This window comes from Eulemur rufifrons, chromosome 7 (genome assembly GCF_041146395.1).
Source record: "Eulemur rufifrons isolate Redbay chromosome 7, OSU_ERuf_1, whole genome shotgun sequence".
Taxonomy (NCBI): Eukaryota; Metazoa; Chordata; class Mammalia; order Primates; family Lemuridae; genus Eulemur; species Eulemur rufifrons.
The window spans coordinates 152,111,374-152,136,192 of NC_090989.1; the positions used below are offsets into that span (position 1 = coordinate 152,111,374).

At 47.9% G+C, this 24,819-nt stretch overlaps 2 protein-coding genes across 2 annotated transcripts; both read right to left on the reverse strand.

Annotated features, from left to right (window-relative positions):
• Positions 1 to 1,439: 1,439 nt before the first annotated feature.
• Positions 1,440 to 6,663, reverse strand: PRSS50 (serine protease 50). Its single transcript, XM_069472036.1, has 6 exons — positions 6,486 to 6,663; positions 6,241 to 6,414; positions 4,734 to 4,896; positions 3,450 to 3,733; positions 2,083 to 2,249; positions 1,440 to 1,676 (listed from the first exon to the last, which is right to left on the reverse strand). The coding sequence occupies exons 1-6, from the start codon at positions 6,661 to 6,663 to the stop codon at positions 1,440 to 1,442; spliced, it is 1,203 nt and encodes a 400-aa protein (XP_069328137.1).
• A 1,597-nt stretch (positions 6,664 to 8,260) lies between these two features.
• LOC138386859 (putative serine protease 46) lies at positions 8,261 to 22,690 on the reverse strand. Its single transcript, XM_069473570.1, has 5 exons — positions 22,615 to 22,690; positions 19,728 to 19,905; positions 19,291 to 19,550; positions 18,243 to 18,403; positions 8,261 to 8,515 (listed from the first exon to the last, which is right to left on the reverse strand). Exons 1-5 carry the CDS (start codon positions 22,688 to 22,690, stop codon positions 8,261 to 8,263), a joined length of 930 nt encoding a protein of 309 aa, XP_069329671.1.
• Between the last annotated feature and the right edge of the window lie 2,129 nt (positions 22,691 to 24,819).

Below are 24,819 nucleotides of genomic sequence, written 5' to 3' on the forward strand. Positions count from 1 at the left end.
ATTTGTAAATAAAGCCGAGTGCCTTCTCAGACCCAAGCGTAGAAAATTGCCTCCTGCGATGACCCCTTGGGGTGCTGTGTCCCTAGAGCATTTATGTGGACGGTGGTGCAGCAGTCGGTGACAGGTGGCTCAGGCCAGGCTGAGGTTCCCTCCCTGACTCTTCTCCACCTGAGTTAGGATGAGATAGAAGGGAAATGGTGGCCAAGAGGCTGAGGGGCAGCTGCAGCCCCCCGGTCCACCCAAGGCAGGCATGGCGGGGGGGGGGGGGTAAGCTGCCTGCTCTCCAGGTGCTGGGATGACAAGGTGGCTCTCAACGCTCTCCTACGCGGCCCCATGGCTCTCAATAGGACTTTGATTGCCTGAGCCCAGTGCTGGGGACACCGAAGAGTCAAACCTGCTCCTGACCTGGACCCGGATCATCACTACACAAGAAGGGGAGTGATTCAAGCTGACATGAGGAAAGCACATGACATGGGGTCTTAGGGGCAGTGGGAGGCAGAGACTGCAGAAGGCCCTGCCATGGAGGCTGAGTACTCTGCCACCAGATGGGAGCAGCTGGCTGCCCTCTGCCCTTGGGGGTCCAGCCTATGGGCTTCCCATATGTAGGGTTGACAAAGGTCATTCTACCAGACAGGCCAGAAGCCTGTGTGGCCAGGCAGCAGAAGTCCAGAGGGGCAGGGACCACTCCAGGTCACAGAGAGCGGCAGTTGGTGAAGACTGAGGGAAGTCCAGGCCTGGCTTCATCCGCCCTCCCTCTGCCATGGGGCCTCCATCAGCCCTTTATGGGCAGGCACACTGCTGATGGCAGGGTAATGTCTGATCCCAGTGGGCACCTGCCCCAGTCTCCAGGCAGGGGACAGGGCTAGAGGGTCAAAGTTCACTATGGCTCTTTGGGGCAATGAAAGGGTGTGTTCCAGCCTCTGGTCAGAAGGCAGCCAAGGTCAAGGACAGCCTGACTCCCTCCAAAGTATCACAGAAAGACCACACTCACCTTCCAGCCCAGACAGAGCTGCACCCTCACCCCAGCCTCAAGCCGTTTCCTGGCAGCCCCAGCTTTGGCCTGGGCAGTATGTTCTAGGCCCTCCATCATCTGACCCCTCCATCATCTGACCCCTTCCCACTGCAACCACCTTCTGCAGGAGCCACCCCAAATCTTTGGATGGAGGCAGATCCTGGGAACTTTGCACTTTTCAGTATAAACTGCCCAGAATTCCCCACCCCAGCCCCTCTGATTCACCTGTCTCCCACTAGAGCAGGCCCATAGAGTGAGGGGCCTCCAAGGCCCAGGAAGAAGGAGGCACAGGAAAGAGAAGTGTTTAATTGAGCAACTGGTCCCTGCCCTGCCTTGCAGGGCTATGAGAGCTACACCTGCAGCATCCTGGGCACAAGGGCAAGGGGTCCTGGTGAGGGAGGACACACCAGGGAAGGAGCACAGAGTGTCAGAGAGCAGCAAGGAGGCTGAGGGGCAGTGGTAGCGCCAGGAGCAGGGCCCTGGATGGGGCCAGCATGGCCAGGGGCTGCCCGTTGAGACGGTCCCAGATCCAGTTTTGGTAGGAGGAGATGTACAGGTAGATGGGCGGGGCCTGGCTCTTCTGGCAGCCTGCGCCCCAGCTGACCATTCCCACCAGGTACCACGTGCCCTCCATGGAGCAGACCAAAGGTTCCCCAGACACCTCCTGCAGGGAAGGGGGAGTAAAATGGGTCAGGGAGGCCAGGCGAGGCCTGAGGGAGGCGTGACCCAGTCAGGGACAAGTAGGCTGCCCTCACACAGGTCATCCACAGCCCCCCAGTGTCAACACAGGTGAGAGGTGCTCTGGACCCAGATCTTTCTCAAAGGGCTTCATCTCCCTTCTTTAGCACCCACCCTCCATCTCTCCCCACCCCCCACACCTCCAACCTCCATACCCACTCCTGACCCCTGCCTCTCTCATCCTATCCTCTACCCCATGCCCCTTGCCCATCTCTGATGATCCCCTCCCCACCATTCCCTGCCCCACCCTGCACCCCTCGGGTCCTGCTCCACACCCCTCCCCATCCTGGCCAGGTACCCTTGGAGGTGAGTGAGCCAGGAGGTGTGCTTACATAGCAGAACTCTTCCCTGCTGACGTCCTTTGCACAAATCATCTTGGAGTTGATGATCTGAACCAGGGAAGGGATTTTGGAGAAACTGTGGTAGAAGTTGTCACATTCCTTGCTGTTCAGGATGGTGACTTCTTTCTCCTGAATGGTCCGGAACTGGGGCCACACGCCTGTGGACAGGGCCCCGTTCAGGTGCCACCAGCCTCGTCCCCATCCTCTCTCCACTCTCCCCCACCTCCCCAGCCTCCTCTACTTGCCACACAGTGGCCATGGAGATCTGTCCCGGCACACACCCCATTCTAGCTGGTACCCCTCAAGGGCCCTTGATACAGAGACCCCATAGCAGGCTGCCCTCATGATCTGGCCTTGCTGGACCTGCTCTTGCTTCCTACAGAGCCCAACCCACCAAGTCCTCTTAGCATCCCCGCTACCCCCACCTCAGCATCTTGGCTTTGCCATTAAGGAATGCCTGCCAAGCCTCTCTCAGTCTAAATCCCTCCTGTTGGTCAAGCCCTCCCCCACTAAGCTTTCCCAGCCCCCTCCACAGATCCCAGGCACTGCTTCCTCTTCTCCCCTCCCCCACCAGTGTCTGTGTACCTGGCCCGAGCTCCTGGCAGATAGGAGATTTCAGGCTGTTCCTAGCCATTCCCCAGACAGGCCATGGCAGGGTTGACTAAGTCACCTGTACCTCCTTCCACATGAGCTAAAGCCCCTGTGGGCTGTTCTGGGGTAAGATGGTTCCCACAGGGAAGGGCATCTCACTTGTGGGTTAGGGACTCCCTGATGGGAGTGGGCATTCCTAGGCTCCGTCAGGAAATGAACCACTGGATGGGCCTGAAAGACTATGCCTGCTCTTAGAGCCTTGCTCCTAAATTGGGGTGAAGAGGGACTGAGGCCCACTGAGGGGAGAAGAGAACCATGAGCAGACCCCAAGTGATGCCTGACCTCCAGGTGCAGACTTCCCCTAGCCAGCCATGAGGGGTCTTCTGGGAGCATTCTCCAGACACAGAACCCCACTCCCCTCGCTTCCTACACTGCTTCGAGTTGTGGATGCCCTGGGCTTGTGTGTGGACTGCGAGATATTACTCTCTGCCCTCTCTGCCTTCGAGGGAGTTCTGTTTACATGCCCTGGCCTGGCTGAGGATTCGAGGGCAATCAGGGTCCTCTGAGGCCTGGATGGCTGTGATGTGTACACTGCTGAGACCCTCAAGAGAAAGGAGACCTCAGAGATGAGAGCCCAAGAGGAAGGTCCCGGAGGCAGCGGGCTCCCTGGGGAAGGTGCTCAGAAGCCCCTGTCATGGTGGCACCCTGGCCTGCACCCAGGTCCTCTCTCACACCACCCACCCTGGTCTGGGGAGGCTCTGACTCACCATCAGCCTTGGGAAGTCCCCAGCCTGTCACAGTGCAGACAGAATTGTCCTTCAGCACATAGTCCAAGCCAGGCAGGCAGATGGGCCAGACATAATTGTTGTACTGGAGCATCCGCTTGAGCTTGAGGAGGCCGATGTTGTTGTGCCGGCCAACCCAGGACCAGTACCGCCGCGCCCGGTACCTGCTGTTCACAATCACCTGGAGCACCGGGATGTCGGAGGTAGTCTGCGTCACCTGGTCAATCCACGGACTCCCCACCCTCACTGAATAGAAAACATCACGCCTAGGGGAACCAAGAGGGAGCCTGCAGTCAGCTCCAGGCAGCCCACCCCCGCCTCCAGCCCCTGCCGTCCTGCCCTCTGAGCAAATCCTGGCAGGCCACCCACCTGTTTCCAGCCTGCTGAGCCTACTCCTCACGACAGATGTGAACAGGGCCCTGCACTGTGTAGCCAGTCCTCACAGCCCTTCATTTTATGGAGGGGGAAACTGAGACCCAGAGAAGCCCAGTGACCTGCTCAGGGATGCACAGCTAGGAGGCAGAACTGGGATACGGACCCAGTTTGCTCTGATTCCAAACGCTGGACTCTCCTGGGCCCCGAGAGGGGCAGAGGCCCTGTGGAGTTGGCCATGGCCTTGTTCTCTGATTGCCATCCCTGGCATTCCCCTTGAAGTCTCTGTGTTGGCCCTTAGGCCTGGAACATGCTTCTCCACTGGTCAGCTCTCACAGCCAGCACAGACGTTACCCTCACGCCACCCCCTGGCCCCTGAACATCAGCATACCCATTCTTGTGTCCTCACACCGACCAAACTCCCTTGGGAGCATCTATCTTCTCCCCTACCGAGCTGAGAGGAATAGTCCATCCCCTCTCTGCCTCCAGTGCCCAGGCCAGGGCCTGGCTCAAAGGAGTATCAAAGACTGTTGATTGAAAAAAGGAGGGAATGAGGAAGTGGGACCAAAGGGGGTGGAAGGAAAGCACTAGGACCTTCCTCCTGCGGAGAGGAGGTGAGAGGCCAGACAAATGGCTTCTGAGCCTCCATTCCTTGTCTGTGGAATGAATGCACAAGACTGAGGGCCAGGAGAGGGGAGCACAGGGTGGGAACACTCAAAAGACTGGCCCCTGGGAAGGAATTTGCAGGACCCAGCCCCCACCTGCTTGGAGCCAGGGTGAGGTGGGGCTGGGATTGTAGGGTTCCAAGGAGGGCATAGCTGTGACAGCCGCTGACAGACCAGCTGGGCTGGGTAACTGGGCGTCTCCACCCACCCCACCTGGGCCCCAACTCACTGGATCAGGCAGTGGGCCACAGTCAGCACCCACCGGGAGGCAATGATGGTGCCTGCGCAGACATGTGTGCCGTTGGCCTGCACACTGACCATCCATGGCCACCGCCGAGCCATGGCCTCTGGGTACCTGAGGGTGGGGTCCGGCTCGTAGGAGAAGCCACAGGCTGAGGAGGAAGGTGAGAGCTTGATAAGGGATGGGCCCTTCCCTGTACCCCCACCCTTTCCACCTGACCTCCCACCTCTCCAGCCACTGGCCTGCACCCATCCAAGTGGTGCTCCTTTTCCACTTCTCACCACAGAATGATGCTGTCCACGTGTGGACTGGGGTCTCCAGTCTCAGGAGGGCCTCAGCACTGCCCAGGTATCTCCCTCCCTGTTCTCATAGCCTGGGCCCAAAAGCATCCCCAGCCGACCAGCCCGGTGTACCACTGGCCCCTTTGTCCTGCCCAGCATGCCCTCAGCTCCAGCCAAACCCTTCACAAATTAATCTGTGTTTCCTTCTGGTTCTATCCTCACTGTGCCCCCAGCTTCGGCCAAGGCAGACCCCTCTCCCTCCTCTGGGAACCCGCTCCTGTGATTCAGTGAGAGGAAAATGGACAACCCAACATAAAAATAGGCAGTATGTATGAACAGGCATATCTCACGAGGAACCCCCAGCAGCAAATGACCACAGAGCTGCCCAGCCCTGTCAGTCTTCAGGGAAATGCAGACTTGAATCACAATGAGGTTCTGCTCCGTACCACCTGCCTGGCAAAAACTAATGTCTCTGATCCCGCGTGCTGGTAAGGATTAGCACCCCAGAATCCACCGCTGGTGGGAGAGTCAATTGCTGCAGCCACCTTGGGAAGCAGTTTTTTAAATCGAAGATGCACATATCAACATCCCTGCAGTCCCGCTCCTAGGTGTTCTCCAAATGGATTAGTAGATAGAACAATCAACATAAGTGGGCCATGACAGGAAAGAGAATGTCAGAGTACTGCTAGGTCCTGTCTATGAGACTTTCTGTGGCAGTTAAATGGTATGCAGAGAGTCCCAGGATAAGTATTTCTTATGTGAGTCTCAGTTAAACATGCTTAAGCCACTACTCAAGAGAACATCTTACACACAGGCCCTGCACACACCACAGGAAGGTTCACACAGCCCAGTTCTGAAAGCCGTGCTGCAGAACCCCAAGGTGTCTGGCTGGGAGCCTGGGTCAGGGGCAGGCCGAGTCAGGGTCTGGAGCAGGAGAAGCCACTGGCCCCACAGCCAGCTCAGGGAGGCGGGAAATGCTGCCCATCCAAAGCTCCTCTGATTTTCCTGCCTCCTACCTTGTCCCAGAAGATCCATTCCTCCAGGCAGGACCAGGAACTGGCCCACAATAAGAGCTCAATAAACACTAGTAGAAGGAAGGCGTCTTTTACCCCCACTCTCCGCCCCTTCCTCCCCTGTCCCTTCTGCCGCTGGGATCAAAGGTCTTTAAGACTCCTCAGACATCGTCCTTGCCTCATGGAGTCCCCGGTACTCACAGTGGTGTAAGACGGGTTCAGAAACAGAGGACTGTGTCGGGACGGTGGTCGGGGAATCCTGGGCAAGGCGAGGCAGGTCTGAGGGACAGGTGGCCTTGGGAGAGCAAAGGACCCCGGGGTCGGCCGGGTCGGCTGCAGACAGCGCCCCCGGAGCTTGCTCTGAGCCTAAGCAACCTGCGGAAGGACACGAGCGGATGAGATGAGGCTGGCAAGGCTGAGTGGGGCAGTGGGGGCACGGGGCTTACCAGCGGGCCGCAGCAACAGCAGCAGCAGCAGCAACAAAAGGGCGCGGGCGTGGGTGGCGGCAGACGTCCGTGGGCCCTGCCCGCGGGCCCATATCCCGCACCAGGGCTCCATCCCACGGTAGCAGCGATTGCGCCTCTCCACCGCGCTCCTGTGCGCGTCCCCGACGGCGCCCCCCATTGGCCGCACGCCGCGGCCTCTGGCGCGGTTGGGTGTGGGCGCCCCCCAGGGGCCATCCTCCAGGGCGCTCCAGGTGTCCGCCCGCGAGGGCGCCCCTAGCGACCGGCCACCCTTTCGCCTTCCAAGCCCTAGTCTGGCCGGGCAGGCCGGCTGACCGCCCTGTTTCCAGCGACGTCCTCCCTCCTTGGCCCCTCCTCTACCTCCTCTGGGCCAAGCAGTTTCCTGGGGTCGCTCGACCTAACCTCGGTCAGTTCCTGGACTTCCCCACCCCTCTGCCAGTTGCCCTGGACTGGTTCATGCTGTCACCCTCCATCTCACGTACTGAGATGAAAACCAAACCCCTGGGACTCTCCAAGTGGCCCCCATCTTCCCTCCAGCCTGGTAACGACAGTGGGACTTTGCCCCAGCACTGAAATTAAGCAGATTAACATGGTTTAAGTAATGATTTGTAAAGACTGCATCATTTTAAGCTACTATGTGCCCCCCGCATCCATTCGGCAAATGTCCTTGCTTCACCGATTCGTCTGTGTACTGCTTAGGAAAGATGGCACCGGCGAAGGGACTGTCCACGGAGAAAGAGTGACGGTTACCACTAAGCCATTGTGGGAGCAGGAGGTCACTGCATGTTAGCATTTTGATGGTTCAATGCCACAGATAGATAATACATTTAAAAAGTAGTGTAGGAGAAACACCAGAGCTGTCTATTCCAGTCTCTGAAAAGACAGCACCACTCCCCTCTGGGGCCCCACGGGGCAGGGTGGCTGGCTGCTCTGAACCTCAGGCGTCCTGAGTCTGAGGGGTCCCCTTACTACCTCACACAGGGGACAGGGCTCCGTCCTCAGTCTGGCTGGCTTGGGCCAGCCTTCTTTGCTCTCTGGAGTCTGCGGAAAGTTGCTGACAACATCTCAGGAGCTAAGGTACAGTCCCCTCACACATTCACCATCCAAGCAAGCACTCTGCCCTATCCCCACACCACCCACCCCTGCCAGGGAGGCAGGAGGAACTGGTCAGATTCTGCAGACCCCTAGGGGAGGATAGGAAAGGTTGGGAGAAGACCGTGGGTTCTGAAACATGGTCCACAGCATGGGTCTGTGATCTGGCCATTGTGAGTTTCTTGGGAAAAAACCAACCCTTGCAGGAAGGCCTGAGGGATGTGTTCATCGGATACCCAGGGCTGTAGGCCCCTGAGGGATTGCTGGAGTGCTGGCATAACTAAGCTGGCATAACTAAGCAGGCATAACTAAATGTGCAACCCCACGTTTGGCAGAGGCTCAGAAAGGGAAACACCCTCCCAAGGTCACACAACAACCACAAGACAGACATGGGGTAAGACTACTAGGGAAGGCTCAGTTTGAGATAGCAGCCAGGATGGTGGGGGTAAGGGACATTCTGAAGGGCTCCGACCAAAGTCAAGAAGAAAGATGACGACATCAGTGGCTCAAAGTTCGAGAGAATCTTCATTGAACAACTGAAAACACAGTGGCCCTCCCCCAAGGTCACTCTGCTCTGCCATCCTGTGCAACCTGTGGTCTCTACTTCTGCTGAGGGCAGAGCAGAGAGGAGGGAAGCAGCCTCCGGGAGGGCTGGAAAACACCGCTCACAGAAGCCACAGGGAACCCAAGGAGACCAGCAGGATGTAGCCAGTGAGAAAGACTGGGCTCAGGAAGGCAGGGCCGGCCCTACTGAGGAACCTCATGTCAGCGACCTGAGTCCTGATCCAGTTGGTGAAGTAGGAGGTGCTGGTGTAGATGCCTGGGAACTGGTGCCTGCCGCAGCTAAAGCTCCAGCTCACCACTCCCATCTGAATCCACGTCTTGTTCACTTGGCAGACAAGGGAGCTGCCAGAGTTAGCCTGCAGAGGAGAGGAAGGGAGGGGATATGTAGCGTAAGCATGGCCTCAGGAGGCCTCCTCAGCCTGAGCCCTATCAGGCCCGTGCTGTCCCCGAGGACAAGCTCAGTGACGCATGTCTCTGCACTGGGGACCATGCTGGCCTCTCTCTTCATTCTCCTGCTAACTACTCTCCAACTGTAATTCCCTAGTCCCCTCCTCTGTCTTCTCCTCACATCTTGGTGGGTCTCCAAGGTGTTGCCCTTGGCCACCTTCTTTCATACAACCCTGCTTACAGAATGAGCTGTTTGAACTATAAACCAGCCGCCCTCTTTTTGTGCAGACATGGGTGCAGCATATGTAAGAATAATGTTTACAGTGACATATCAAAAGATCATAGCTGTTATTTCTGGTGATGATGGGTTTCTTATGATTTTTTAAAACTTTATATGCGTCTATTTTATTTTTATTTATTTATTTATTTATTTTGAGACAGAGTCTCGCTTTGTTGCCCAGGCTACAGTGAGTGCTGTGGCGTCAGCCTAGCTCACAGCAACCTCAGACTGCTGGGCTCAAGCGATCCTACTGCCTCAGCCTCCCGAGTAGCTGGGACTACAGGCATGCACCACCATGCCCGGCTAATTTTTTCTATATATATTTTAGTTGGCCAGATAATTTCTTTCTATTTTTAGTAGAGACGGGATCTCGCTGTTTGTCAGGCTGGTCTCAAACTCCTGACCTTGAGCAATCCACCCGCCTCAGCCTCCCAGAGTGCTAGGATTACAGGCGTGAGCCACCGCGCCTGGCTATATGCGTCTATAATGTTGGAAAATTTTATGTCAGGAAAATAACTCATTATATTTATTTTTTAAACATAATGCAAACCAAGATTTACAGGACATAATCTAATAAAAAGTACATAAGACCCTTGAAGAAAAAATTAATAAAACTGCGCCTGAGAACATAAAAGAAGACCTATATTAATGTACAGATATACCAATGTTCATAGGCAAGACAACTTAAAACAATGTAAAAATGTTAGTTCTCAGGTTCCTGCAGTATGGAAGACAAGATACTCAATCAACCTATTGCTAAAGATAACTAAAAATGTGGGATTTTAAAAAAAAATCATCATTTTAAATGCATGGGTGAGCTGACAAGAACTCTTAAAAATAACAGGCAGAGAAAGATTACTGGGAGAGGTATGAGGGCGTTTATGGCCAGGAGATTACCCCATTGCCAGCTCCCTGACCTCTTAGCAAGGCAGGGACACATCCCCTAGAAGAAGCAGAGAGGTTTACATCAAATAGATTCTTAAATTGAAACTTTTAATGGGACATGGTGTTTAATAACTGAAAGTGATTGAAAATGATGAACTCTGTGCAAAATGATGTTTGCGGGAGGAAGGAAGATTTGACATAGGGAATGTGGGGGCAATTGTTTGAAAGAATAAAACCATTTAATGTGACTATCTTAACAAATTGAGACTCCTCAATAAACAATTACAGGAGGGGATGTGGAGCACAATATAATCCATACAAATTAAAATACACACATAGCAACACTACATATTTTACAGTGATACAGACATCTTTAAGAACATGTATTAGAAAGATTTGAGTAGGTGTCTTTTGGGGGAGGGAAAATGGAAGATGAAGCTAGTGATAACTAAGCTGATGATGACGGTGTGAGGGCCCTTGCTTGAAGATATGATTGACTGGACTCTACAGTCCCGGAGAAACAGAGAGAGAACAGAGGAGAGAGAAAGGGATTGGGGGTGGAGAGAGAGAAACACAGAGAGAGAGAGAGAGAGAGAGATCCATTGTATGTAGACATTATCTTACCACAGCAAAATAAAACCAGAATTCAATAACAAAATGTGAACCATTCCACCAGTGGAAAAAAAAATTAACTTTCAAAAATGTTAAAGTAAAAACAGAATTAAAATCTACAATTAGAATAGAGAATGATAAGAACATCACATATTGCATGGGATGTGGGCACACAGGAGAGTCCTAGTCTACTTTTACTATCAAATAAGAGAGAATGAAAATAAATTATTCATTATTATCAATTGTTTATCAGTGCACATTCAGCTCAAGATGCTTGAAATTAATGAAGACAAAAGGGGATAATTTATGCATTAGAAAGGAGAAAAATCATAGACTTGAGAAATGAAATTAATAGCTTGTTCTTAAACAACAACAACAAAATAGATAAGCAACTTGTAAGTCTTACCAAGAAAAACAGCAAGAGAAGGAAAATGCAAAGACTTTTGATTTGAGTAAAGAAACTAGTACCACATTCAGGGAAAATACACTTTCTCAGAATCTCAAGACTGTTTACAGCTTCCTCTTTATTGATTTAAATTCTACATGAAATGAATAATTCCTAAGAAAATGCAAATCATTTAAAGTAATTTAAAGTTTGACAAAAGGCCTGACAAGTCCAATCACTATAGGCAAAACAACTTAAAATATTGCCCAAGAACTGGCCGGGCGCAGTGGCTCACGCCTGTAATCCTAGCACTCTGGGAGGCCGAGGTGGGTGGATCCTTTGAGCTCAGGAGTTCGAGACCAGCTTGAGCAAGAATGAGACCCCCGTCTCTGCTAAAAAAATAGAAAGAAATTAGCTGGACAGCTAAAAATATATATAGAAAAAATTAGACAAGCATGGTGGCACATGCCTGTAGTCCCAGCTACTCGGGAGGCTGAGGCAGAAGGATTGCTTAAGTCCAGGAGTTTGAGGTTGCTGTGAGCTAGGATGACGCCATGGCACTCTAGCCTGGGCAACAGAGTGAGACTCTGTCTCAAAAAAAAAAGAAAATTTATTGCCCAAGAACAACCACTCAAAGGAGACCAGGCCTACATGATTTCACAGGCAACTTCTTTCTGATGTTCAAGAAGGAGATAATTTGTTATTTCAAATGTTCCAGAACATGGAAAAATATTTTTCAAGTGAAGCATAGTCCTGGTACTATAATTTGACAAAGGGGGTGCCTTCCTCAATTCATCCTAAAGTGGAGCCCAGCCTCAGTGGAGGGCAAAAAAAAAAAAAAAAAAACATGGATTGTGCCACGTGGGACTATTTGTTCCCCAAGGCCAATACCTTTCCAGGGCCCAGTGTTATCCCATACCTGGCCCAGAGCCCAGCACACAATGTCTATTGGATGAATAAATAAATTAAAACATGTTCTAAAAAAAGATATTAGGAATCTGAATAAAACAGATGAATGAAATAAAAGTACAGTGACCATGGAGGAGTAATCCTGGAATGCAGGGTGCATGGACAAGAGGAATCTGTTCAGAGAACTAATTGAGCACACTGAGTTAGAGCATAGCATCATCTTGATAGCTGCATAAAACACATTTATAAAGCAGAAGATTCATTCCTGAAATACAATGTCATTGCAAAACAGAAGAGAATGGCTCTCTCCTCCACAGACTGTATGCCAAATTAGCACCATTGAAATGCTTCATGATGAAGAGTGAGAAGCGCTTCCATCGAGATCAGCAACAGGAGAAAGCATAGCTATGATTCCTGGCTTTTTTGAGGAGAGGGACCCAAAACAATGAAAAAAGAAAAAATAGAGGTGAAATCATTACTAATTGCAGCTCACATGAGTGTAGGCCTGGAAAACCTGAGAGTCAACTATAAACTTCTAGATATAATAAAAGAGTTCAATAAGCTGAACTCCCAGATGCTTTCAACAAGAGGATAAGTCTAGGGGATGGAAATGAAGAAAGTCAAATTGCAGGAAGTCCTGGACCTTCTAAGGAGGCTGTAGACATTGATTACCTCTATGTGATAATTCAATTTTAAATATGTATGTGAAAAATATAAGATGTATGTGAAAAATATAAAAATATAAGATGACCAGTAGCAGAATGAAATTTACATATTTAACTTCTAAACCACTAAAGGAGATAAGTAGAGTGAAGAAAAAAAATCAAACTAAAACATAAAGTGGGGGAACAAAAGAAACCCCAGTCTTCTTGGTAAGTGCATTAAAGGACAGTCTCTCAGATGTGTTGAGAAAAAATAGCTTACAGCTTTATGTTGTTTACAAGAGATGCAACCAAAACTAAATGACATAATGTCTCCTGGAAGACAGTAGTTTTTCTGCAATACGGTTCTGGACATCTGTAATTAGACAAGGAAAAGAAATAGGCATGTACATTGAAAAGAAGCCAAATTTATCATTATTTGCAGATGATATGTCTCTGGTCCTATGAAATTAAAGAAAATCAGCTAGAGCCAGAAAGCTTGCTTATTACAAAGTGAATACACAAAAATATATAATATAAACAGAAAATATAATGCAAGAAAATATACTGTTCACAATAAGAACATAATATACAACATCAAGGAATAGACTTTAAGAAATAGCATGCAGTAATCACATGGTGAAATCTACAAACTCCTGCTCTATGAACATAAAGAAATAGAGCAGAATAAAAGAGTCTGTTTTCCCTAAATCTATTAATTTCCACCGAAATTCCCATGTGGATTTCTTTTTGACAACATTATTGTAAGATTGTTCATTTAGAATGAGCATGGGAGAACAGCCAGGTAAAAGAAGAAGAATGAAGGAAGACGTCATGCTTCCTTTGCTACATGGAAAAAAGAATTATAAAGCTACAATGATTTAAAAAGAGTGTGGTGGCACAGGGAAGAGGCAGCATAGGGATGGGGCTGTAAATGACAGAAATACCCCAAAATAAGATGGGAATTTATAACACGATAAAAGGGGCATTTCTAATTCATAGCTACAAATATATAAGTATTCAACAAAAGATTTTTACATAATGGGCTACCCATCTGGAGAAAAATAAAGCTGCATTCTCTCTCTTGACCTTCCAGATGAATCAAAATTAAAAGGCTTAAAGAAAATCACTAGAACATGATGAGTAAGTAATTTTTTAATCTTAGGGTGGGAAAGGTATTTCCAAGAACATCCAAAAAACCCTAAAATCATCAAGAGAAATAATGATAAATGTGAGCACATAAAAATTTTACATAATTCTATGGGGAAAAATCCACACCGAAGAAAGGTAAATGATGGACAAACAAGTAAAATATTGTAAAGCATTTTACAAACTGTTAACACTTCCAGTACCCAAAGTGTTGGAGTAACTTCATTTCAAAATAATTTGAGACTTACAGAAAAGTTGCCAGTATAATATTTTTACCCAGATTCACTAAACTGTTAATGTTGTTTTACCATGCATATTTTTTTAAGACACAGGATCTCACTCTGTCACCCAGGCTGGAGTGCAGAGGTGCAGTCCTAGCTCACTGTAGCCTTGAACTCCTTGGCTCAAGCGACCTTCCTGCCTCGGCCTCCCAACAGCTAGGACTACAGGCATGAGCCACCATGCCTGGCTCCTGTATTTGTTTTGTAGTCTCTCTCTCCATCACACACACATATATATGTTTATGAACCATTTGAAATTAAGTTGAAAAATACATACTGCTCCTTTACCACTAATTACTACAGCATATAATGTCCAGAGTTTTTAGAAATCAATAAAAACAAAAGTAGTTTGATAGAAGAACATGAGCAAAAGACATGGAAAAGTGTAAATGGTATATTGAACAAAGCAAGCATTTTATTTGGACTCCCTTTGTCCCTTTAACATTTATTTAGAAGATGTGTTATTTCTCTGATCCTGGGCAAAGACTTGAGCAGAACCAGAACTTTTTGCTCACTGTGATCAATGTAATCACAGTCACTATAATTGCATCAAGAGTCACAAAAATATTTCAGTTCAGAAATCAGCAGATCCATTTCCATGTAATAATCACAGTGTTAGACTTGATCTAACATTGAAGGAAAACTAACAGGAAAACTCCCCACTGCCATCTGGGACTTTGGCAAGCAGGAAGCCTGGGAAGGGAGAGGAGAGGGCTACACTCTCCCCGTCCCGGCTTCCACTCCTCCTACCCCATCTTGCTACCCTGGTCTTCTGCACCTGCCAAGGTTAAAGCAGAAGAGTGAGGAAGAAAGGAGAACTGTCTTAACCCTCTCCGGGCCACTCATACTCTCTCACCCTGGAGGGCGTTTACAGCTGACTCTCTCTCTAGCTTCAGGGGCACAGGTCACTCTCTGACAGCACACTCTCTGAGCAATCCCACTGAAACCACTTGCAGTAGACTTGAACTGTGGGACAGGCGCCCCCCTACCCCCTTAAAGGGAGAAGGCTGAGCTCATAAGAGCGGTTCTCTCCAGAGAAATCCTCCTCACAAAATCACCTCCTGCTCTATTCTCTTTTTCCCTCTCTCTCTTTTTTTTTATTCTTTTTTCAGCATATTGTGGGGGTACAAAAGTTTAGGTTACGTATATTGCCCTTGCCCCCCCACCCCCCAAGTCAGAGCTTCATACGTGTCCAATTCCCTAGACAGTGCACATCGTACTCATCATGTATGTATACACCCATCCCCTCCGCCACCCACATCTGCCCGACACCGGATCAATGTTATTCCTAAATGTACTCTTAGGTGATGATCAGTGATGCTCTATCCTCTTGACCCTTTGATACACACATAGCGGAATACCAGTCACACGACTCTCTTTGAATTCTGATACTTTATGTATTTTGATATCTTTATTGAAACTTCCTATTTAATATCCTGTTACACAAGTAATTTACAGACATTACAACAAAAATAAGAACATTATAGTTTATCAAAACCACAGAAGTTAATAGATAATGCCTAATGTTGGTGATGATGCAGGAAAGGGCATTCATATACTGCTGGTGTTAGTATAAATGGATTAAATCTTTGGGGAGGCTAATTTGTCAATATCTATTAAAATCCAAAATGTATGTACAACTGATTTTATAATTATACTTCTAAAAATTTATTCTAGAGAAATGCTTGAACAAATGTGAAAAGATAAATGAACAAAGATTTTTACTCTGGTATAGTAAAAAACATACTGAAATGAGGTCAAATGTCTGTCACTAGGAGAATGGTTAAATAATTGTGTCATAGCCATATGAGAAAAGCATTATTCAGCAGTTAAGGAGAATGAAACATATTTATTTACACAGACATAGAAATGAGTCCAAGATATATTTTATATAACAGTCTTTTGTTAAAAATCAAAACCAGAAAAAAAAAAGCCCTAAGACTTATTCAGGGTTTTATATGTACAGAAAGAAGTGTAAGGGATATAAACTAAACAGTATAGAGTGGAAATTTCTAAGTAGTTCGATTACAGGGAGATCTCATTTTCTAATTTTTGCAAGCTATGTATTCCTTTCTTTTTCACAAAATGTGTGCATTTTCTTCCAAAATCAGAAAACATAATATTTTTAAATAAAGTAGTGACAATAGAATCACAACAGTAAAAATTAAGAGATGAATTCAAAGTTTAAATCAAAGGTGATTATACAACCTTAAATGCTTTAAACACGAAACAAAAAAGAGCAAATCTTTCTGCTCAAGAAAACATAAAAAGAAAACCAAATCAAGCCCAAGTGAGAGCAGATATATTAGTACAGATAGAAAATTATGAAATAAATGTTAAAAAATTTTGTTGCCACTGCACTCTAACCCGGGCGACAGAGCAAGACCCTGTCTTAAAACAAAAAATAAAAAAAAAAAACACATACCAGGCTACCAAACAAGTCTCAACATATTCCATATAACTGCTATCACTGTAGAACTCACTTTATGACTGTGGTATATGTATACCATGGAATATTACTCAGCTATAAGGAATGATGAAGATACGACATCTCTATGGTTCTCCTGGAGAGAGTTGGAACCCATTATATTAAGTGAAGTATCCCAAGAATGGAAAAACAAGCATCACATGTACTCACCAGAAAATTGGTTTCCCTGATCATCACCTAAATACAAATCTGGGAACGACACCAATTGGACATCAGACTGAGGTGGGGGGTGGGGGAGGGGATGGGGGTATGCCTACACAATGAGTGCATTGCGCACCGTTTGGGGAGTGGTAACACTTGAAGGTGCTGACTCGGGAAAGGGGGGGTGGGGAAAAAAATATGAAACTATTGTTTTTAACTTGCACTGTTCACTTAATAATTTATCATGAATATTTCCCATATTATGTCATATCATTGTACAAGAAATAATGTATACATTATGAGGACATACTGTATCTAACAAGATATACTGTTAGACTCTTTGATTCTGTAAAATTAAATTGAAAAAAAAAAAAGAACTCACTTTATGACTACAGGGAAACTGAATTGTAAATCAATAACAACAACAAAAATTTGCATGGGTCAAAATGAAATAAAAATGAAATTACATAAAATATTTAGAATTGGATGACAATAAAAATGCTACATATCAAAATTTATGGCATAAACCTAATATAATATTTATAGGGAAATTTGTAGCCTCAAATACTTGTATTAGAAAGGAAGATCAAAAACAAATTATCTAAGCATCCAACTCAAGAATTTAGCCCTCGTGTATGTAGAAGCTATGTGAGAGAGATGGTGACTGGCAGTGCAGGAAATGACTTTTACAATGAACGGCACTGGGACAATTGGTATCCACACGAGGAAATAAATAAAAATAGATTACTATCTTACAGCATTCACAAAATGAATGCCATGGGGATTCAAAATGTGAAAATTCAAAATTTCCAAACTTTCAGGAAAAAAAATATAAGTGAATATCTTTATGACCTTGGGAAAAGGAAGGATTTCTTAAATAAGACACAGAAACCAGAAAGGAAAACATGATATATTTGACTAAAATAAAATCTAAACTGCTGTTCAGCAAAGGACAATATAAACAAAATGAAAAGATAAATTGAAAACCTGGAAGAAGATATTTACAATTCACACAATGAACATAGAATTCGTATGCAGAATATTTAAAAATAAAAAGAACAAGGCAAACACTAGAAAAGTGTGCAAAGTATATGAATAAATGAGTCACAGAAGAGGAATCACAAATAATGAATTAACATATGAAAAGATGCACGACTGCACTAATAACTGAGGATATGCACCTTGCAACCACAATGGGGTCCTGTTTCTCATTCATCAGAATGGAAAACATTTTATCGTCTAATACCAAAAGCTGGCAAGAATATGGAGCGATGGCACTCTCACATAGAGCTGTTAGAATATAGATTAACTCGATCACTTTGGGAAACAGTTTAGCAATGACTATTAAAGATGAAGGTAAATATAGCCTACGACCCACCAGTTCCATGCAGGGTGCATCCTGTTGAGAAATTCTGGAACAGGTAAATAAGGAGATATATGTGAGAATATTTAGAGCAGCAGAGTTTGTGATATGAAAAAATTGGAAACACCCTCAATGTTTATAAACAAGAGAATGGACAAATCGTGGCACATTCACAAAAGAGAATATTACAGAGCTATGAATTAATGAATTAAAGCTGCATGTATCAATATGGATAAATCTCAAAAACAATGTTGAATAGAAAATGCAAGTGGCAGAAGCGTGCTTGCAGAATGCATGCCATTTATGCAAAACTGGTTCTGCTAGCACCTGGCCCAGATGCTGGCATGTGGCTGACATTTAGAAGTGTTAAATGACCTGAGAAGTACTACCATTATTACCATTGTGGTGGACAGGGACAAAGAATATTTCGCCCCTATTTTACGGTCTGGGAAACTGAAGCAAAGGGGAAGGAGCTTTTTGTTAAGATCTCCCAGTACCACGTGAAAAGGAAACCGTGACCCCTGAAAGCCCCCTCCTTGCCTCCAGACCACATGCTCCACACCTGACAGGTATCCGAGCCCCATTCTGCGCTGGCACACAGCACATCATTCCCAGTGAACTTTTCGTCCTTGGAGAAGAGGAATCGGTACCGCTGATTGCAGATTTCATTGTTTATGATCTTGACGGCCACTTCCTGAAGACTGTAGGGGGAACTTGGGGTCACTGAAAAGAGAGAGAGCCTGACTCATCATCCCCCCAACTTTTCAGCATATCTCTATCTCAGAGTTGTCCACATTCGCTAATGTGGGACGGAGGGCCACTTCCTGGGATAGCGATTTATAAAAGCCCCAACCCACAGCCTGACTTTCAAAAAATCCCCAGCTCATTAAAAAGACTAAGCGAAAGTCTTTCAAGGGGCGTGGAGCAATATGCACACACCAGATGAGGACAAGGAGAGATTTCTCCAATAATTCAGGTTCTATGAGAGTGAGGAGATGAGCACTGCTCCACAGCCACCGAAAAGGTGGCAAAACCCTAGAGTCCAGAGTTGTGGCACTCCCTGGAAAGCATGAACCCAAAAAGGCTCCCAGATTCTAGGACCCCAGGGTAGCACCAATAAGGGCCAGACCTCCGGGAATTAGCGGCGGCTCAAGGCCCCATGGCATTCATTTTGTGAATACTGTAAGATAGTAATCTATTTTTATTTATTTCCTCATGTGGATACCAATTGTCCCAGTGCCAACTGGTGAGAGTGATGGCTAGAGAGGCCTTCTCAATGCCTCAGTATCTCCTGAGGTCATGGCCCTCGCGCCACCTGCAGACGGGGAATCCCGTTAATAGCCAAGGATTAATTTACTGCCATGCTGCAGGGTGAGGGCTTGGCGTTGGATTTAACTTAGCTTTGGAAACTGAGGTCCATGCAGGCCACGTGTGTCTATACACTATGGTACTGTGTATACCTTTGTATCAAGAGGTCAGCAGAGTGCATGGCACACGTACGTGCTCAGGAAATGTTTGCTGACTGAGTGAATGAGTGAACAAATGAGCCCCTGATGGGGTTGTGTAACGAAGAGGCAGGTGTCTTGGAACCTTGGCCTGCCTTCACTCACCTTTTTTTCCTGTCTTTCCCCACCCGATCACCCAGCACATGTTTCCGATGTATGGCTTTAATCTGGTGTTGGGGAGACAGATAGGCTGGACCAGGGGGGACCAGAAGATGGCGTTCCTGAGCTTCAGGAGGGCAATGTCCCGGGAAATGTGATTGTTGAAATCCTCATGAATCACGATGCTAGTGAGCGGGAGCTGAGTGCCATTTTCTGGGAGGTACTGGACTCCCACCATCACGGAGTACTGTGCGGGGTCCTTGGATCTGCAGGGTCACAGGGAGGAGGCAGATTGCCAGCAGTAAGGCCATGAGTGGTTAGAGAGACAGGGGCTGAGCACAGGGCTACCCAGCCAGGTCCCCTACTCCCAAATCCCCAAATACACCAGGGCCCCTCGGGCTGGGAAGCGAAGTCCCTGGGCTGGGCTGGCCACCCTGACTGACCTCTCTAAGCAGTGCGCAGCTGTGAGGACCCACTGGCGATGGATGAGGGAGCCGCTGCAAATGTGCATGCCCAGAAACAGGATGCTCACCTGCCATGGCCACTTCCCTACCTCCACCATCTTCCCCTTCACCATCCTGCAGGATACGTTGGTGTGACCGCAGGCCAGGAACCAGGGCCCTGAGGAAAGAGGCTCTCAGGCAGCAAAGGACTGCCCTCCCACCCCCGTACACAGCAGAGTGTTGAGGCAGACAGAGCTGCCTGTCAGCCCTGTCACAAGCAGCCACTGCCATGCGCACATGTAGGGAGGGGCTTTTCCCACTTCCTTGAAACTGCAACCAGAGACCCAGAGGCAGCGGTGCCCCACATTATAAAAAGAGCCCCCAAACAATGGGGACCAGAGAGCCCTTCAGGGCTTTTTAAGAGCCATCACCCAAGGACTCATCCCTGCCCATACTTTACACAAACAGATGGCTGAGGGAGTGAAGAAGAGAATCATCAGCGAGTGAGCTCTCACCTCGGGTAGGTGACAGAGCACAAGTGGGCAGGGCTGTGTGTCTGTTGTGGCCAAAAGAAATGGACAGAGATGTTGCATTGTGCAACCCCAGACTCACCTTGATACTGGCCACAGCCCTGGGGCTGGGGTTTTTGTGATCACACAAGGAAGTGAGCAAAGATGCTTGTGCATTCCCTGGCAGCAGGGGTGGGAGGAGAAGAGGCTGTGCTAAACTGGATATGAGATGAGATTTTAAAACGGACCAGCCTGGATTGGCACTGGTGTTTAATAATTAAACATCATAAAGGATAAGAAAGGGAGAAAGATTCTACAGCAAGGATTGGAGACCAAGATTAAAGAAAAAATGAAAAGGTATCTTATCCTGCCTGCTATCAAGTTCGGGCTGGTCAAAAAACTGTTCCATGTGATCATGGACCTCCTCTTAGAGGTGAAGGTGGACATGAATTTACACCTTCACAGGCTGTCATGGTTACAGAAAGCGTTTCCCTGGGTAACATGGCTTGCAGTACCAAGCAGAGTGTCAGGAACCCGCATCAGCAGCCAAGGCTAGTCCTGGCCCCCCCAGGGTCTGTGGCAAGTGGCGGTAGTGGAGGGGATACAGGACCAAACAGGCAAGACTAGTATCTGTGGTGACCTGTGCATAGGAGCAGAGACATCTACCGGCCCTGGCTCATAGCAATCCCTCCGAGTGTCATGGAACGTTGACGTTTGGGCTCACTAATCCTGGATGTAAATGGCCAGTTCCCTTGCCACAGACTTCCATGGCTAGATGCGTTCACCCTGGACCAGTGGCCTTCCACAGGGATCACAGGCACCCCCGTTCTCCCACACTTCCACGGAGTGCTGCCTTGCCCTGCCCCTCACCTTCCTGTCCTCCTCCATGGCCCTTTCCGCTGCTGTCCTATTTTCTGTCTCCCCCAGAGGGAGCCACCTTTTCAGCCCTTCTCACTGTGGTGAGTATATGGCTACTTTTCTGTTTCTGATGACAGCCTGCCCCAGTCGAGACTGGTCCACACTGGGAGCAAGGAGAGGGCTCCCAGAGGCTTGCCCTTTCCTTCCTCACAAGCTGAGGGCCCGCGGAGCCTGCAGAAGAACTTCACCACGTTAAAAAGTGACAGCTCCGGGGACAGGGGTGTGCTTCACCTGGGCGATCCGTACTCTCAAGTGAGTTCCTCAGAACTCATGTCCAGGACAACGTCGACTCCAGTCTCCTTTCCCGAAACCTTATATGGGATTTGTAGGATTTGCCCCGGAGGTGCCAGCACCAAGCACAGCAGCCACATCTGGGGGGAGCCATGATAGATTAATTGGGGGTGCAAAGCATCACAGATCAACCTTGACCCAGGCACAGTGTCACCATTTCATACACAGTACTCAGGTTCAAATGGATTCCACTGCAGACCGCCTCCACCTCTTCTCGGAGTTCCGGAGTCAGAGCACTCCACTTACAAGCGGTACCCTGATGTCATTTCCCACACTCTCATGTGGTCACAGGGAGACATCTATTGGCCCCATGACCTCTGTCCCCATAATGTCATGGTCCCACAGCTGTCCCACATCATCATAGGCACAGAAGTCCTCTATGTGGAGCTGCACACATCCTCGCCGCTGCAAAACATCACAGATGCCTGAAGGCAGCACAGCACGGTTCAGAGTAGAACGACCCACTCACTCATCCGTTCATTCATTCACTCAGTCACTCATTCAAGGAGGCACTAGTCTGGGGGGGGGAGTCACACAGCGATGGGGGCCACATCCCCATTCACAGATGCCCCCCCCCCAGCATGTTCTCTGCCAAGCAGCAGAACAGGCAACTGAGTTGATGCTGCTACTACAAAATCACCTGTGGTAGTCAGTTGGGGTGGGAGCCTGAGACCCTCTGTTACTTGGGGTTCCAAACTTTTCACCCCCAAAGAATCTATTGAAAACTGGCATTGAGTCCTGGCTCCACCACTCACAAGCCAGTCACAAACCCTGGGCTTCCGAGTGTGAAACGGGGTCACCGGTAGAGCTCCCCTCACAGAGGGTTGAGACGTAACCCTGTCTCGACAGGGCCTGATAACAGAGGACACTCACATAGCGCTTGGCCATCCTCACAAGTCTGGTTCTCCTGTGACTGTGTCTCCCAAACAAGCTCATTCGTTACACGGATGTCAGCTTGTTCCTCCATTTTTAATAAGGTTCTTCCCTCATGTGTTCATGGTCACCCTGGAAATTGGAACTGCCCCGGCACCTTATGGGTCCCCAGTCTGCTGAGGATGTACCCATCAGGATCTGGACAAATGGAGGCCATCAGGCATGAGGACAGCTGACACAGGCACCGAGGCAAACAGTCCCCCTCCAGCCTCTGCCCCATGTCCCTGAAGCCCTACCTTCAACATACGGCTGATTGGCTATTCTGGCAGAAGGAACTGGAGATGTGAGAAGATCCCCTGACCCACATGCCATGGCAAGCAGATGACCAGTCCTCACGGCTCCTTATAACCGGAATGGGGGGGAGGGGGAGGGGCGTCTCCATTGCTTGAGGATTCTAGAACTCTTGGTTTGTTTATTCAGGACAGCAGGGAGTGGGCCTGTGCCCCAGGGCTGGGGACTTACCTGGCTGCGGCAGCAGCAAGACTCTAAGAAGGAGGCAGGATGGTCATGGCAAGGCCCTGCCAGGGCCTCGGGTGATGCTGCTGTCGGGAACCTCCCTGCAATAGGCCTCCTGGTGCCTGGCCTGAGACAGTGCCTTGTGGGCCCAGCTCTTAGCACTGCACCCAGTGCCCAGCCTTGGCCTTGATGGTGCCCCTGTGCCTAGTTCTGAGCCTGTGACAGCACCACATGTCCAGCTTGTGACAGTGCCTGGCGCCCATCCCAGGCTCCTTTGTGAAGCCCCTCTGATGGCCTCCTTGGAGGTGTGGAAAACAAGGCACTACAGGGGGATGACAAGTTCCTGTAGTGCGTGGCTGAGGTGGAACTGGAATTTTCCTTTTTCCCTCAGGGTGTGTATTTTCAAGAGAACGGCTCCTGGGTGGAGGGACTCCAGGCGTGTTTGGCCTGGGAAGGTGGCCTCCTGAGAGGAAGCAGCTTGTAGACTTGGTTCTTCATGAATCAGCAGGACGAATGACATCTTGGGACACCTCCCCACCACCCACTGAGGATCCCTCCTCCCAAAGAGCCCATGGTTCTCACACTGTCATGAAGACGGACCACTTCTGATGCAGCCCGTCGTCAGTGCTGTCAAGGATGTGGGGCGATGCTGGGGGAGATGAACTGGCTTGACCACTGTGGAAAGCCGCTGGGAATCATTCAGCAGAGCAGAAAGTGTGCCTACGCCACGAGCCACGGCGCCACTCCTGCATGTATGCCCGAGAAGCAGCATGCACGCGGCAGGAGACATGCGCAGGACTGTTCATAGCAGCGCTGTTGGGAAGAGCCGCAGCTGGACACTGCCACCCACGGTGGGACAGAGGCACAGAACCCTCCACAGCCATGAGAATGGACGATCTACGGCTCACATAGTTGAGTGGTGACGCTCAAAACCCTATTATGGGTGAAAGAAGTCAGATACAAAAGGCTACAGACTGTATGAAATTCAAAAACATGCAAAACAAATTAATTTTAGGGATATCATACAAAATCAAGGAAATTATTAATATTATCCCTATAATCAGATTCCCTAAGAAAGGGGGAGAGAGAAAGAGGAGAGAGAAACTCGAGAAGAAGAGAAACCCTATCTACTCTTCTGCCTTTGTAGAAAATAATGCTTTGGAGGGAAATAGTCAATCAATCAATAAAACAAAATAAGACAACTGAGTAAAGATCAAGCACATCTGTGATCACAACCAGTGTGAATGCACAAATTCTATTAAATACTTGTAAAAGATAAAAATTCTTACATTAAGTAAAAAAAAAAAAAAACCCCACTCAGATGCTACTTGTTAGAGACACCTAAAATAAAGTGACATAAAGAAGGTGAGAGGATAAAGGTGGGCAAAAACATATTCAGTATATGCAAGGAAAAGTAGCAAAGGCAATGTTCATCTCTGAAAATGATTCCAGACAAATGATTTAAACAGAACAAAAAAGTTATTTTATGCTGTAAAAAGACAAATTGCAATGATATGTAACATCATAAAATTCTGTCTATCAATAAAATAGCATCAAACATATCAAGCAAAATCCATCAGCAATACATAAGAAATTGAAAAACCTCACTTGTTGTGGCAGAGTCTCCTCCAACTCACTATGACTTTGAGGGATGAAATATCTATAAAAATCAACCGCATATTAGACTACTCAGAAAGCCACAATAACTTCCCTAAATGCTGAACTAGTGTGGGCCACATTTTTTTATCATGATGCAATTAAACAAGGATTTTAAACAATGATTTTCAACAAAATAAGCCAAATCATTTGGAAAGTTAAAAAATAAACCTTACCAAATTAATTTGAGGAAATAAATACACTCTATAAATTATTTAGAAAATACTAATAATCCGAGCAAAGCATTTTCTTTAAACTTCTTAGGCGTGTCCAAGGCAAATTCATAACCTTAAAGGCATTTATTATTGAATAACAAAAATGAAAATAAA